Source organism: Bemisia tabaci, chromosome 4 (genome assembly GCF_918797505.1).
Source record: "Bemisia tabaci chromosome 4, PGI_BMITA_v3".
Lineage (NCBI taxonomy): Eukaryota > Metazoa > Arthropoda > Insecta > Hemiptera > Aleyrodidae > Bemisia > Bemisia tabaci.
In genome coordinates, this window is record NC_092796.1 from 26,744,503 (window position 1) to 26,761,120 (window position 16,618).

The following is a 16,618-nucleotide window of genomic DNA, read 5'->3' on the forward strand; positions in this document are numbered from 1 at the left end:
AGGGGGGAGGGGGCAGGGGGGCAAAGTTGCAATTTTTTTAAAACTTTAAAAATCGATATCTCGCGAACGGTTTGAGTGTAAGTGTTGCGGTTTGCGCTAAAAAACGTTAAAAAATATTCTCTACAAGAATATTAATGCTGTTTGCAAGGTTGCGTAATTTATCGCGATCATAAATCGATTTTTTCGATTTTGAAGGTTCGACTTTTTTTCGTTTTTCGTCTCTCCTCTCCAGGCGATCGTTGCTACGTGAATGAAAACCGGTTGAGGTGATTCTCCATGAAATTCTGCATCTGCTACACTTTGATTGACCTTGGGGAAACGATTCGTTCGTGAGTTATAGCGATTTTTCTGCGCGTTACCGGTTACGCGCGGACGGCATATCGGCGGCGCTCCATCCCGCACGGGCGAGGCAGAGGTTTTTTCACCGCTAGGGCCTTATATTCATGCTGTAGGCTGTAATTATCGATATGTTCTCCTCCCCCCACCCTTCCCCTCCAATAAATATTGTTTTAATACTTCGTTATACGGGGTGTCCCAGACCATCCGTAACAGGTCTTTTTCTCGGTTGGTTTAGGTAGTACGAAGTGGGGGACCGCGGGGTTATGTAGGGAATTGACCCCAAGGAATCCGAATTTCACGGTCCCGAAACCCCCCATGCCCCCCCTTGGGAGGTAGGTGCCCCCCTTGGGGTCATGATCCCAAAAGTCGGGAGACATTGTGCCTCCCCCTTTTACGCCCCGAGGGTCACTAGGGGGGCCTCGGGACCATAAAAATCGGATTCCCTGGGGTCGATTACCCGGGAAATCATCTTTTTCCGGAGAATCTACGTCAATTTGCGCCCAAAAATGATCTCTTCAAAACGGGGACATCGGCCTCCTCCATAATTTCCCTTTGGTCAAAAATTGACGTAGATTCTCCGGAAAAAGATGATTTCCCGGGTAATCGACCCCAGGGAATCCGATTTTTATGGTCCCGAGGCCCCCCTAGTGACCCTCGGGGCGTAAAAGGGGGAGGCACAATGTCTCCCGACTTTTGGGATCATGACCCCAAGGGGGGCACCTACCTCCCAAGGGGGGGCATGGGGGGTTTCGGGACCGTGAAATTCGGATTCCTTGGGGTCAATTCCCTACATAACCCCGCGGTCCCCCACTTCGTACTACCTAAACCAACCGAGAAAAAGACCTGTTACGGATGGTCTGGGACACCCCGTATAACGAAGTATTAAAACAATATTTATTGGAGGGGAAGGGTGGGGGGAGGAGAACATATCGATAATTACAGCCTACAGCATGAATATAAGGCCCTAGCGGTGAAAAAACCTCTGCCTCGCCCGTGCGGGATGGAGCGCCGCCGATATGCCGTCCGCGCGTAACCGGTAACGCGCAGAAAAATCGCTATAACTCACGAACGAATCGTTTCCCCAAGGTCAATCAAAGTGTAGCAGATGCAGAATTTCATGGAGAATCACCTCAACCGGTTTTCATTCACGTAGCAACGATCGCCTGGAGAGGAGAGACGAAAAACGAAAAAAAGTCGAACCTTCAAAATCGAAAAAATCGATTTATGATCGCGATAAATTACGCAACCTTGCAAACAGCATTAATATTCTTGTAGAGAATATTTTTTAACGTTTTTTAGCGCAAACCGCAACACTTACACTCAAACCGTTCGCGAGATATCGATTTTTAAAGTTTTAAAAAAATTGCAACTTTGCCCCCCTGCCCCCTCCCCCCTAATTATCCGAGGGGGCTGAAATTTTGCCCAAGCGTCGGGGACACTTAGTACAACATCTGAGCAAAGTTTGGGCCGAATCCAGGGGGGGGCCAAAATCGGCTTTTAATTTCTTGTCATAATTTGTTCTATCTACTGTTGGGTGGGATTTGAAAGCTTGCCATGGAAAGCTTTCATTCTGAGTGCCTTTTCGTGTGGTCTCCAGATGGGATGTGTAGTGCTTGAACGACTGCTTGATTTGGTAGTAGTTGTTTTGGTGTTGAATGATTCAAGACCCGGCCCCACCTATAAGTAGTAAGTCTCTCTTGCCTCATTTAGGAGTTGGAGCTTATGAAACCAGATTTCTCACGCCCTAACAAGCCGGGCCGCAAGCAATTTATGAAAAAATCGAAGCACAACCCTGACTCTCTACTACCATTAAACCCCTATCGCACAATGCACACTTTGCACCATCTAACTTGCTATCTAAACATAGGTATCAAGCACAACCCAGACTTCCTGCTACTATTAAACTCCTATCGTGACAAATGCACGCTCTTTGCACCGTCTAAGTTTGCTATTAGATTAATTATTATTTCTTTTTTTCCCCTATACTGTTAGTTGCTGGTTTTGCTGTATGTTAGTTTCATACTTGGGTTGTTGCAAAGCTCGCAGAAACTGTTGTCATTTTCGATAAGGAAAATTTCCGGGACTTGTTCCTTCCAAATGCTGATAGTTTATCACCAATTTCAGATGTGGACTTTGCAATGAAATTAATTTTATCGTTTTTAGACACGTCCACATTCATAAAGTATAAGCTTGAATTATATACATTCCCTTCAAGGTAAATATCCCTCATTTTCCGCTGTCCTCCAACAAGAGTTGATATGTGCAGCACTTGGAAGAATTAAATGACTAAAAAGAGATTGTAAAACAGTATTTAGATACTCCTACTCCAGAGAAGAAAAAGGTTTCATGGTTTAAGGTTTAAAAAGAGAAATTAAACTTACATGGCCTATCCGTGTGCCCAAAACAAAGGATGATGCAGTTGACACTGGCCTCAATTTTTTCACTGGCATCTGTGACTTCTTGGTCAAATCTAAATATGCACCCTTTGCGGCAGCTTCTTGTGCCTCTGTTGGCGATGAGTATTCTTCTGGGGTACTTGAGTACTTTTTGTCAGCTTCCAACTATAAAATTATCGGGTATTTTATTATTTTAAAGAAATAGACTTGGCTAGTGCTTCTTCAGCAAAAAAAAAAAAAAAAAAAAACAAAACATAACCTCCCTCTTGTACGTGAGTATTTTTGAGTGAAAAGGTTTGAAAATATATAAAACAAGAAACTGGTAATATAACCTGGCCAGAAATTTGACTTGACTAAATGATGAAAATCTGAAACATCTTTCGGAAAATTCTGAAACTGAGCTCAAAACTTTTCCCTATGTAACACTGGACAATGTGTGCAATGGTGCATAAATACTGCTAACACATTCACTGCAAAATGGATCTCAATGTGCAAAAACAGTAAAGTAATTTTTTTAAGGTTGTATCAGTTTTCAGAGTCAGTCAAAAAATAAATTTGACCTCAACAAAACTGGAAAAACTTCAACAATAGCTAGCTTAATGGATCATGTAAGTTGTTGATATACTTATGTCGATGGCTAAGGAATAATACTGCCTGATACTTTAGACGAAAATGAGTTGCATTCTGCAACATTGCATGCTGCATTCTACAGTATAAAATACACAAGCTGATACTTTTAGTTTTTTTCCAATTCCGCATTAGAGTCCTTTTATACCCAGAGTTAAGACAACTCACTTTTGGTTGGGCTGAGAAGTGGGCCTGTTGCAAACTTTTGCTAGAGCAAAACTAAGAGTTGTTTCTTACAGATAATGCCTCATAAATCACAATGAGCGCATCGGCAAAGTCTGAAATTCACTCATAACTTCACAATCTGCGTAAGAAATTTGCGGTTTTTGAGCTTCCGCTTCGAAGACGATACTTTGGTACAGGTGAACATTTTGTTAGAGGAGTCGTTCCATTGGCGGCAATACTCATTATGACCGACGCAGTCACCAAAACACGTGTGATGGGACGAGATAACACCTGAACAGGATTAAACCAGATAACAATCGGCATGTTTACGTTCATATTTTCCTCGCCCGCCTTAATTGACCTTGAACTCTCCTCGAATTACGCGAGGAACTGCGCAAGCGTCGGCCATGATGAATATTGCCGACGATGGAGCGACTCCTCTAACAAAATGTTCACCTGTGCAGTAGTATCGTTTTTGAAGCGGGAAGCTCAAAATAACGCAAATTTCTTACGCAGATAGTGAATTTATGAGTGCATTTCAGACTTTGCCGATGCGCTCATCATGATTTTTGAGGCATTATCTACAAGAAACAACTCTCCATTCTGCTCTAGCAAAAGTTTGCAACAGGCCCATTGTCAGTTTACAGATAGATGGTACTGTTCCTCAGCCATCAACATCTAAAATAGAAATTAAATACTCAATTCAACATTAATTAGATGGATGAAGAAGAAAAATAAAGAAAGAACTTTGAAAAGAGAAGCATCTTAGTTGGTGGGTGGCAAGATGAAAAAGATTAGGAAGGACAACATAAGAGAAGTAACAATAATAGCAGGTGATAAAGCAATGACAGTGTTGATGAAAATGAAATCCAGCATGCTCACCGTTACCACAGTTGCATACAAAGTTTTTCTTTCTGTTTTACAATATCTGGAAAGCGTTTTATAGGACGGATCGGGATATTTAAGTTTTTCGGCAAGACCAGCCAACTTTTCTACGTAAGAAACAGGTGAAGAGCCAGGGTCTTGATATGAAATCTAAAATAGAAAAGGAAAATAACGCTCATCAGGTCTCTGGGGAAAAACTGTAAATCAACTCGGAAAATACCTAAGAAAATTTGAAAATAAGAAAATAAAAGTGGTGAATCATTGAATGGAGATCCGCTGATAATTATTGTATTTTAAAGTCAGAAAAACATTAGTGCCTACATTATTTTTCTTCTCAGATAATTAAGATGAGGAAAAAATACATCATTCAGTCTCTCTAAAATGTTATCACGAGAAGAAAAATAAAGGGGTTTGGCAGATTTGACAAAATCTGTGTAGAGAAGTTCTATTCTTAAATACAAAGATGATATGCCACTTGTTAAAGGTGAAATGATTGTTTTCTTGAAAGTAAAGTTAAGATTCAGAGAGAGGAGTGGTTACAGCACAACACTGGCTCAAGGTGTAAATTCATACTTGAATTTAGAAAACCAAAAAATTAAAAACTATATAAATCACACCACACTGATCCTTACTAAACTAGACCCGTGTCCATGATCAATTTCGATCTCTAGGTAGTATTTGAGAATGATAAATCAAGAATTTTACCCTCATAACTACATATTACTCAATCTAATGCAGATATTATTGGAGACAAGACAGTTTGTTAACAGAAAATAAATGGTTAAAACAATTCTGATATATCTATGAGCTGTGTAAAAAAAAGTAAAAGTAATAATGCAGCTTTACCACAAGTCATGGTTGATTCTTATTACAAGCTGCAAAATTATCTTTTCAATTTAATATTGATAATTGCTAAATAAATTGCAATGAAAAAAAGAAATTTCTTTGTTCAGCTATAACTATGGGGAGTGCAGGTGCTGCATGAGTGAATAATGAGCTGAATTCCCAAGGCTACCCAGTACCTAAAACGAGCTATGTTACTATGTACCAAGGTAGATTTACACAGGTATGGAAAAGTTGAAAATTTCCCATGAGCCTCAGTACGTGTCACATGACCTCGTGACGTAGGTTAAGGGGCCCGTTTTTTAATTAAATTACAATCAAATTAACATTCAAACGTTTGTGCGTTTAAACGCTAAAAGTAATATCGTATAACCAAAATTGTGCAAAAAATCCCACAAAATTTTGACAAACGATAAACCGAACATAATAAATCAAAATAATCAAAACATCCAAAATGGCTGACGTTAAGGGGCCGCTGGAGAGCCAATCAGAGGCCAGTTGTTTAGTTCTGTCCATACCTGTGTAAATCTACCTTGACTATGTACGGAGATGCTGCTTAAATTAATTCCTTTACCAATTAGCCTAGCTACAGCTACATAGCGAAAACAACAAGCAATGGTCAGACTTAACAGACATTATTTTCAAGCCTACCCCGATGGCAATGATTAGTAAATATTTTGTTAAACAAAATCATAAGTTCAAAGCGATGAATACTTCCAAAAATCTCAACATTTTTAAGTAAGAAATCGTTTGTACATATATACGAAATTTAATACTGGTTATAATTGATAAACTTAATGTAATTTGTAGTTTCCTGCATGGAGGGACACATCTTGATTGCTTTCTTGTAGTATTTATTACTAATATTAGATTTTTTTCTTGAGGAACTGTCACTTGAATTTGCCTGAAATTCTGAGTGATTTCGCTTAAAATTTTTGTGAAAAGACAAAAAGAGGTTCCGACGAAGTCGTGCGACAGTTCTCACATTAAAAAAAATTAAATCTTTGAGAAATACTGAGACAGCACGGACAAGATTCGTTCCTTTGCAAGAAGGGTGAAAAATTGTTTCACAAACATTAGGAATTTTAAATAATGCATACTGAAAGTGAAAATCCGAAAGCGCCAAAAACTGCAGTGTTCCAAAAAATTCCAACCCTTCAATGAAATTTTGTCAAAGAGAGTTCGGGTGCTGTTCATTAGACCCAAGTCTGAAATAGGTCTGGCTGGAGCAAAAATAAGAGTTTCTACTCATAGAATGTGTCTCAAAAATCATGATGAGGGCATCGGCAGAGTCTGAAATGCACTCCTTACTTAACAATTAGCGTAAGAAATTTGCGCTTTTTCGGACTTCCCGCTTCAAAAACGACACCATGGCACAGATGGACATTTCGTTGGGGGAGTCATTCCATCCAACCCCTGCTCACAAGGATACTACGCGATATTCAATATAGCCGACGTCAATCCGCCAAAACACATGTGATGGGTTGATGCTCTCAACCACCTGATAACAGTGGGCATGTTTACATTCACATTTTTCTCGCGTTGTTAGATATCCTTGATTGACCTCGTTCTCTCCCCAACTTGCGCACGGAAGCGTCTGCCATGTTGAGCAGGAATTGAATGGGACGACTCCTCTAACGAAATGTTTACCTGTGCTGTAGTATCCTTTTTGAAGCAGGAATCTTAAAAAGACGCAAATTTCTTATGCAGATTGTGAAGTTAGGAGTGCATTCCAGAGTTTGCCGATGCGCTCATCATGATTTTTGAGACGTTATCTGTAGGGAACAACTCTTATCTTTGCTCTAGCAAAAGTTTGCAACAGGCCCATTTTATGACAAAGCATCTTCAGTTAGTTCCATTTCAAGAAAAAACATACTGAAAATAGTTTCTGCAGAAAATTTGAATGTTTAGACTAGAGTTGCTCAAAGGCCTCAAAGTTGAAGATTTTTGCACAATTTAGTAAAAATTCTTCAATATTTTCGAATTTTCAGGTTAACAATCTCATGGACTGAAAAAAATGCTAACTATTAATTTTCATTACTAGCCGAAACATTCGTAAATATGGCCTTTTTTTTACTCAATTGGGTAAAAATAGTCAACTTTGAGACCCTTGAGCAACCTCTGGGTATTGAAATTTTGGGTTGAAATTTTTTTGATGCGTTTTTTTCTTGAGAAGGAGTCGATTGATATGGATATGATTTAATACAATTTCAGATTAACGGAATAAGCCAAACCTGGAAGGAAGTGTTACTTGACCTTTTTGAATGAAATTTTCAGGAAATAAGTATTCCTCCTCAAAGAAAAATTATGAGAAATAATTTAAAAATCAATCATTCTTTACAAAGAAAAATGTGACAAGGAATCTGCTACGGCTATGTTGCAAATTGAGGTAAACGCCTCGGTAGTGTCATTGCTAATAGCCACCACTGCACGATTGCTTTAAGTTTAGCATCAATGTAAACAGTAAGTTTTCAGAATTCGACAACATTTCCATGCAAACTTTTCTCGAATTAACTCACAATTTGACACAATGTTTACAAACACATCCAATGAACCAAACAATGTCCAATGTCTCATACTTTCTTCACGAGCAGATTTTTTTTTTTTTTCTCGTTACTTAGAATAGTTTTAAAATCAAACTTTTTTAAGGATCATTGCTAAAAGGGCAAGCTAGAAAATATGATAAAAAAAAATTCATCGATCAAAATGCAATTGCATGCATGCGTAGTTTTACCTGCTGCGTATCACTGACTTCCAAGAAACCCATAGTGTCAATTATGTTAATAACATCGTTCGGGAGTTTCGAGAGGTCTTCATTCTGAAACGTAAGGAAAATAAAAGAATAAGGAGATACCGGTAGCGAGACACAATGAATTTTGAAGTTTGGGGATGATCCAAGTTTGATGCGCCAAGAGTGCATCACTGCAGGCTTGGTAAAAAGAGGAACGTTTGTTCCAACGTCGATTCAGGGTATCGCGAATTCATTTGTTCGCAAGAATTTTTAGCGTAGTCCCGGCGATCCAGTCTCCACGAAACTGATGTGCATAAATGGATGATAAAATAGAGGGTTAGAGTTGCCGCCGCGCGCTGCGGAGTAATGTGTGGTTAGTGTTGAAGGAATGATTGATAACAGAGTCTTGGCATGAAAGGGTCCAGCCAGCCGTATGTATCCATGCTCGGTATGTCTCGGTGTCAGCTAGATAACACTGCCATGTTGCCAAATCGTCGAGGATCAGAGGAATCGAAAGATAGCAGCCTGCTGGTCGGTGGCGGCGCATAGTGGATCGAGTCAATTAGAGAAGTCGGATATGAAATTTTTGACTAAAACTTCAAATGTTTACGTTTATTTCGCCACATTTTAAACTTTGAGGGGTGTTTGAGGAAGAAAATTTCACGAAGAAACCAATGAAACCACTTTTGGAACCTCAAAATTTTGTAGAAACGGAGTTCGAAGCGTTTAAAGTTCTCGAATTTTGTCTGACCTCTCCTATTGACTCGATCCACTGTGCGGCGGCGCGCGTTGACATAGTGCGCGTCGCGGCGCAACGGCACAATGCAATGGCGCGCGCGCGCCACCCGATCCCTGCGCGCGCGAAAAATTTGTCTCTCATGCGTAAAAATTGCTTATTCAAGATTTCCTATCTTAGGTAACAAAATTTTCGCCCTTAACACCATGATGAATCGAATAGTATCGCTATCGACACATAAAAAATTGTGAGAAACGAAGCGCCGCGCCGTTAGTATTCACGCGAAAGAAAATTAGGAGTGACTCAGGGGTAGCTTTTAGACCAACTCTGAGTATAGGCTACATGGACATGGAAGCTTTCTAGTATTCAATTAATTTGACATCGTAGCATGGACTATCAGTTCTGAGGGCCACTTGAGGCGAGTTTATGCATGAGTTATTGCACCCCCCCCCCCCCCTCCCCACAATTCCTTGTTCACACGCTCACACAGCTGCATTAAGGGTCTTCGGTTTTTCTTTTTCATATCCCGGGTCGAAGGCCGTATACGGATGGTGGTGGAAAGGAAAAGGGGGGCTAAAGCTCCAGCAGCAAATCACTAAAGCAGGACGTGTATGGTTCTGGGAGTTTTACACTCCAGAGATAGAGCAATAATCTCAAGTCAAATATTGGCGATGAAAAAAAGTTATGATGTTGAATCGTCCCAAAAAATTAACAACACAGTATCGAAACGAGATATGAATCAAAGAAAACAAGTAAATAGTTGGATAAATGTCGTTGTCTCAGAGGACTTGGGTAAAATATTTGTTCGTCTAAAAAAAATTATGCGTGTCGCTAAGGACTGGAGGAGCTTATCTGTCCGCTTGACTCGAAATTGGAAATCGAAGTGCGGGAGCCTTCCAGAGCCCAAAACCTCGGTCCCTGGACAACCCTTTTTGGGGCAGCCCTTAGCGTGCCCCTTGCTATCCCTGATTGGCTGGCCCAAGAACCGATGCCAAGCTCTGGTTGGTCCTGCTAGTTTTAGGCTTACTGGCCTTTACTTCCCCGTTACGCGGGTCGCCCCCCCCCCCCCCCCCTCGCAGCGGGCTCCGACAAAGGCCCGTGCGATAAATCTGGCTTGCTTGGCCTCGACACTTTTATGGCCGAAACCTTTTAATTTCGTTGCACCTGCCCCGAGTTACTTCTGTTTTCTAAGAACGACTCTTACAATTTGATCCCTGTTACATGTGCAGGTGCATTCCGTCGCGTTTTTGTATTTTGTCAGTTTAGGCGGAGTGCCTTGTTGCTCAATTTACCTTTTTAATGCTAGATTACTCCTAGGTCACTACAGACAACAGATCACAAAGGTGATATTTTTTTCACTTCATTATTTTTTCAAGGCGTTGACCAAAATCAAGTAAACGTTTTCTTCTCACGTTTTTCTTTATTGAGGTAATCGCGATTTCGAACAACCCTCAGAGCCTCACATGCATATCTAAAATTTTGTAAAGCCAAGCTTGAGAGATTTCTTCCTAAAAATAGGATCGGCCGAGAATGTGAACCACTAAGAGCTTGGACCGCGTTTGGCAGAAAGGAACCAAGCCACATCAGCTATTGCCAAATTTAACCGGGCAATTTAATTTTTTACGAGAGAACGTTTGTGCGGATTCCTTTGAAACTTTTGAGGAATTTGCTTCTCACTATCCAGATAATTCACTGAAATCCGCACAACATTTTTCATGTACACAATTATGCCCAATTAAATTTGGCAATAGCTGATGTGGCTTGGTTCCTTTCAGTATGACGCGATCCAGCTGTAAGTGGATTTCAAGAGGCCTCAAAAGTATCGGGAGGCGACCCGAGGGATTTCTACGACGTCGACGGGAGCGGAACCGAGCAGTGGCGCGGCGTGAATGATCGATTATCGATATTTCCCCATTTGAATCCGTGCTAAAGAATCGATTATAAAGGTGTTCGCTGCGAACACCATGTTAATCGATCCTTTTCCATAGGTCCAAATGACAGATCAATCGATATATCGCAAAACACGCTACGCCACTGGAACCGAGAACTGGGAGGGATTCACCGTGCAAAACAGGAATAAGAAAACCGGACTGCAGCGCCTGTACGTAAACTAAATCTTTCGAGTTTTTTTAAGAACGTATCGAGGAATTTCAAAGGCTCGAATCTCAAGTAGCGTTTTTCAACGGAAAAATCGGGATAAATTGCAATTTTATATCCGATAAAATCGCTAGGATCATCAACATCTGAGCGATTATCCCCGATCTTATCGGGGTAAAATCGCGATTTTATCGCCCAGCAATTTATCGAGATATTTTCGAAAGAAAAATCGCGATATTTTCGAAATAAAAATCGCGATATTTTCGAAATAAAAATCGCGATATTTTCTTAACAAAAATTGCGATAAACGGCGATTTAATCTCGAGTATAGCGATTTAATCGGCATATATAGCAATTTTTAATGCGACAATATCTCGATACATTGCCACCATAAAATCGCTATTTATCGCAATCACTGCTGCATAAGATATTCGGCAAATCTTTAGACGCATCGCTTCACTCGAAAAATGATTTCGTGAGAATCGGCCTGGTAGATATCCAAAACTCACCGGTACAAGAAATCGCTTCTTTTTTACACATCAACGGTGAAACTACCGGACCACGCACTTATCTCGTTTGCGGTGTTCAAAATCTCCCCTTCCAATTTTTTTTTTTTTTTTTTTTTTTTTTTTTTTTTTTTTAAGGGAAAACAAATCACTATTATTTCTTGAAATTTTCACTAAGTTTTTGTTTGCACAGAGAAGAAAAATCACGGAAGTTTTCATTAATTGACGTTGAGTGGTTTTCCATTTAAAAAATAAAGTATGGTTGGAAGTCTACAACGTCGTAAACCGAGACGAGTGGTCTGGTAGTTTCACCGTCGATATAGAAGATACGACGTTTATCGATTTTATGAGAGTTACGCTTGAGAAAATTTTCGTCGGTGCTAAAACCCGTGAGAGTCAAGCGTTTTTCCCCCGCCGAAATGTGTAATTGTGTATTTTACTCCAGGGGTGCAGAATCTTCCAAGCTTCTACATTTACACGCGCCCAGCTTTCCACATTTTTCTCGTCGGTTTTCCGCAAAATTTCCCGCCAATCTAAAAAAGATGAAATTTTTCTCCTGTTTCCCTTTGATTTTCGACTTTTGGCCCTTCAAACTGTTCCCTTCCTCCACACTTTTGGGGATTTTCCATATTTTCACGCGCTCGCCCGTGCACGTGATCGAGCAGTTTCTGCACTCGGGTTACTCTTTTCAACCCTGAAATCATCACCTTCCAGGCAAAGTGTCACAAGCTCCATGCGACGTTTAAAAATTTCCGCCGCCATTTTATTTTTATACAGAGAAATTGTTCAACGAAGCTGTCCGAAAATTACACCGAATTTTCTTTGTGCTGCCGATAAAATCTAGTAAAATTTTCAAACAGATTCAACCAACAATTTCTCAGTAAAAAAATAAAATGGCGGCGGAAATTTTTAATCGTCACATGGTGCTTGTGATACTTCGGTCGGAAGGTGACGAAATTTTGGTGAAAATTACACGCGGAGAGCCGGTTGATTGTTCGCGTTCTTTTCATTTTACGTTGTTTCAAAGCTTTTCACTTTCATGGATAGGCGGTAGGAGAGATATTTACATTAAGAATGACTGTAAATTTACTTTCGTTCAAAATTTTAGAAAACCGAAAGCACCGCGTGAAAGCTCGCGACATCGTGATGAAAAAATGTATGCCTGAAAGGCTGCATGCCTAACGCATCGGTGGCCTCTAAACGTGTGAGTAATCGGCAAAAAGTGGTCAAAAACGCCAGGAAAATCAATGATACTGAACACACAAATTATTCCCTAATTAATTGTAATTAATTACAGAATGGGGAGGTAAAGGCGGACGGAAGGGGAAACAACCCCAATGAATGCCCGGCTGATCGATCTCCTATCTCCCCGGCGCATTGGAAGATGATCTTTTCTTTAGCCTGTTGTTGTGAGGTTTCTTGTCCAAATCCAAAAGAGCCACTCCCCTCTCTCATGTACTTGATGGGATCCCCTCCCCCCTATTCGCACCTCCCTCCTAAACAGCGCTCCGTTCCTGCGTGAAGGGGGTGCTAGGCACTCTGAAATTTTGTTGAAAATTACTTACTCCCTAGAGACACTTCACGGCTAAAATCAGCAGTTTTTAAACCTTTCGGACTTCCAAAATTGAGTAAGTTTTAAACCATCCTGTTGAATACTGAAGAGGACTCTTTCCTCTTACTCATGCATGTATTGAGTATTTTCATCCATATTGCAAAAAGAGAATAAGCAAAAAATGTTGTCAAAGATGGGATTAAGAAAAATATATGCTCAGTTGATCAGAGAAAAATAATTCCTCATTAAGTTAAACAATTTAGAAGATAGAGATAGAAAACAGTTCGCGTCTCAGTTAATACAATCCTACTGCCTAGTTTGTAACACACTTCTTCAAATTTATCACGTATGCTGGCAGTTTTTCTCGGTGGCCAGCAGTCACGTTCGCTCCGAGAGAGCCCTAACTTAAATGAACAAACCTTCACACAAACTGATATAAACTCTCCTTGCGTAAGACTTCCATTGATCTAAAGCTTCTGTTTTTGCAAAATAAGGAACGAAAAAGGAAAAAAGCGCTTGAAAACGATTGAAATCATACAAGAGAAGAAGCTAGTGGCATTGTTTGTTTACTAAGGATAGCAGTCCTTCCTCCTCTGCCTGTGCAAACTTGGAAAAGCGTTTTACGAACAATGCAAATTGCGAGCTGAAGAATGGATTTCAGACTTTTTTGTCGTGCCCAACGTTATTTTCGAGCCATTTTACACATAAAGGGTATATTTATTTGGTTGAATCTCTTCCATGCAACGGACCCATTGTGTTCATAGAATTTTAGCCGATTAATCAATTGACTCGAGGCTGACTAGTTCACAATTAGAATAATAAAGAGAAAAATAAAAAGGAAAAAAATAAAAATAAAAAAAATGAGAGTAAAACACTTACGATTTTAGGTAGAGAAGATGATGGGACAGAGGATGACGGTACAGGGGGTTTTGGGTCTGGATTCAAAGGCTGGATATTCTTCAGCCGGTCTTGAGCAGGGGTTGCACTCCTCTGTCTGCCTGAAATAGATTTTGATAAATTCTGTGCGGCACTCGTATCATTAGCCAAACCAGCTCCATTCATCAAGTTATGCCCATTATTGATGCCATTGGTAGGGTTGATGCCATTCATTGACAGTGTCTGATTGAGTTGGTTACTCAGGGGGTACTGTATAGTAGGATTGGGAGGCGGTTGGGGGAAATTGATGTAATTGGGTTGACCTGGATTCACTGTATGAATGGCTGGCACAGGTATATGCGGCTGATTCATCATATTGGTGGGAATCATCAGAGATGATTGAAGCATTTGGGGGAACATTCCCTGTGCTGACCACATATCCAAACCTTGCAATGGTGCTGAGTTGAGCGAAGGAGGATTGCCAAGAGGCTGAAAAATATAAAGTTGATGATAACATTATAATTTATACAACAACGGATCTACAAGAGAGAATTTATACGGCCTGAATGTTGTTGACAACAAACTTTCATGAATGGACTGCTGCCCGCATGCATGTTTGTGTTTGTTATTTAAGTGCTAATTAATGGTCGGCAATGTTAGGAATTTATGGGTGGATCTGGCTTGACTTACGTAAATGAAGTTCAACTTGCGAACAGTATAAAGACGGTAGAATAGTGCTGGCTTCACACTATTCTGCAGGGCAATTGAAGCCAAAACATTTCAAACATTTTAATTAGAGTCAAAAATTTGAACGGCTTAAAATAAGAATAAATACTATTTATGCAAATTGAGTTATATTTAAAGGTTATTTACAACTGAAATCAACCAAATTTGGACCTCTAAGGATAATAAATATGGACCTTTAACAATAATAATTCTTACAACATCAACACTCTGAGGAAAAACATAAAAGAGATTTCCAGACTATTTACATTAAAGGAATTAACAAATTAAAGGATAATATAATTCTAATCATCAAAATTATTTTAATTTTATTCCCCTCTTGCTATGATCTTTGTTCATAATTATGGTGGATGCATAGTTTTAATGCTTTCAATTTAAACTGTGTATTAAAAGACACTATGATAGTACCTAATAAAATTAGCAAAAAGTAAGCAGCATCGCTGATAAATAGTAGATTTCCAAAACATGAGAATGACTTGGTTTACATCATCAATTATACAGTCCAATAAACAGTCACAAAATCCTCGAGTTCTCAAGGTTTTCTAGAGAGAATGATGATTTGTGACAGTTTAATGAGTAATATCAATGTATACTTTTAGAGTAAATGGAAAAATTGTGTCTGAAAGTGGAAGGAGTGCAAAGAGTATGAGTTTCAAACAGTAGAGTGAAATTTCTTACCGGGACATGATTATTTTGTGGCCTGCTAGAGGATAGTGCATTTCCAGCTCCTTGCTCCTGATTTTTCTTGGCCTAATGAAAATAAAAGTTGAAAGGTAAACAGTAGTTTCTCTACATGTGGCAGGTTGATAAAAAAAATAATAAATAATTGCTGTTCTTTAAAAAATAATCTTGCATTTTTATAATTCTGCAGACCTAAGTATGAAAGGGAGGGGGGGGGGGGGGGTAAAGATACAGTGTTTTATCTTAGAGCATAAAAAGTTTAACTATGAGGTATTATAAGAAGTTAGAATAATTTTTTACCTGATTTGCTTTTGCTTTGGCAAGAACGCCAGCTGGTCCTCTAAGCATTTTTCCTCCACCTTGACTTAAGTCTTCTGCTGACTAAAAAGGAAAAAAAAATTTACTTAACAACTGATCAAAATACCAAAAATATAAAATGAATTACCTAGCTGCCGAAAAGAGGGCTTACCTCTCCACAAAAGTGGCTTTAACTTTAATAAGCTAAAATAAGAACTTGCTTTTCCCTGCCAGGCTATCCAGGCCCCTAAAGCCATTCCATTCCATTTTAAGGAGCCAATTCTTAATTTAACCTAATTTACTGTAAAATTCAGCCATTTTTGCCCACAAAATTTGCAACTTTACTGCAAATATGGGAATGGCCATAGTTGCTAAGGCACAAGTCAAAAGGAGCCAATGTTACTCCAATGTTAAAATGTTGTTTACACAGGAGTTAGTAGGAAAAATTCTGTTTGTAACTTCAGATACAGGGGAAGCAGATGGTTGTTCTATGGATATTGCTCAATGGCCGAAATTTTCTTAAAAATTCACTTGATTTCTATCCAAATTATTTACAATACAGGGATAAAAATACATACCGAATTGTTCACTGCATTAGATTGAGATACTGCTGATGAACTTTCTCCGTTTGATTGAGAGGACGCAATTCCATTTCTGTGCTCCAATTGCTTCTGGAAGCGAGGAGCTAGTGTTTCCGCTTGGAGCCTGTTTGTTTGAGCATTCAACTGAAAGGCAAAATAAGAAGATGAAGACGACAGGTACAACATAGTATTAGCTTCTCCCATTAGAAATGCACTGCACTAAAATTGCCGGCCGCCGATGCGCAGCAGGGTCTCCAAACTCATCCACAGGAATTACTGGCCTGTATGGATTGGTCTTTCTGGTAAAGTTGCTCTTAGAGGTCCTACAGGAATGAAATTTTGGAAAAGACAAAATAATATATTCCACGTTTTATTTCGATTTTCAATCGAACCTAATTCAATATAAAGGGTATTCACATGATGGAAAAATTTTTTGTAAATACCATGGATGAAATAAAAACTCTCTTTTAAACATGAGCATCAATACAATAGCCTTGTTGTCACTATTGTGACATGCCAGCACTTAGTTGTGGAAAAAAATAGAACTCTAAGTGGCATTGTA

General features: G+C 39.5%; 1 protein-coding gene across 7 annotated transcripts in view; it reads right to left on the bottom strand.

The window, feature by feature from the left end:
• The window catches only part of tapas (tudor domain-containing protein 7 tapas), a 52,409-nt gene that overhangs the window by 24,927 nt on the left and 10,864 nt on the right, over positions 1-16,618 (bottom strand). For 6 of the 7 annotated variants that reach the window (XM_019062222.2, XM_019062221.2, XM_019062219.2 and 3 more), the window contains 7 exons: positions 16,054-16,200; positions 15,479-15,559; positions 15,176-15,247; positions 13,757-14,242; positions 7,990-8,073; positions 4,410-4,562; positions 2,721-2,900 (listed from right to left, as the gene is read on the bottom strand). In XM_019062222.2, coding sequence (XP_018917767.2) covers positions 2,721-2,900; positions 4,410-4,562; positions 7,990-8,073; positions 13,757-14,242; positions 15,176-15,247; positions 15,479-15,559; positions 16,054-16,200 — 1,203 coding nt within the window. The remainder of the gene's footprint in view (positions 1-2,720; positions 2,901-4,409; positions 4,563-7,989; positions 8,074-13,756; positions 14,243-15,175; positions 15,248-15,478; positions 15,560-16,053; positions 16,201-16,618) is intronic. The other variant, XM_019062220.2, reaches the window with a different exon arrangement.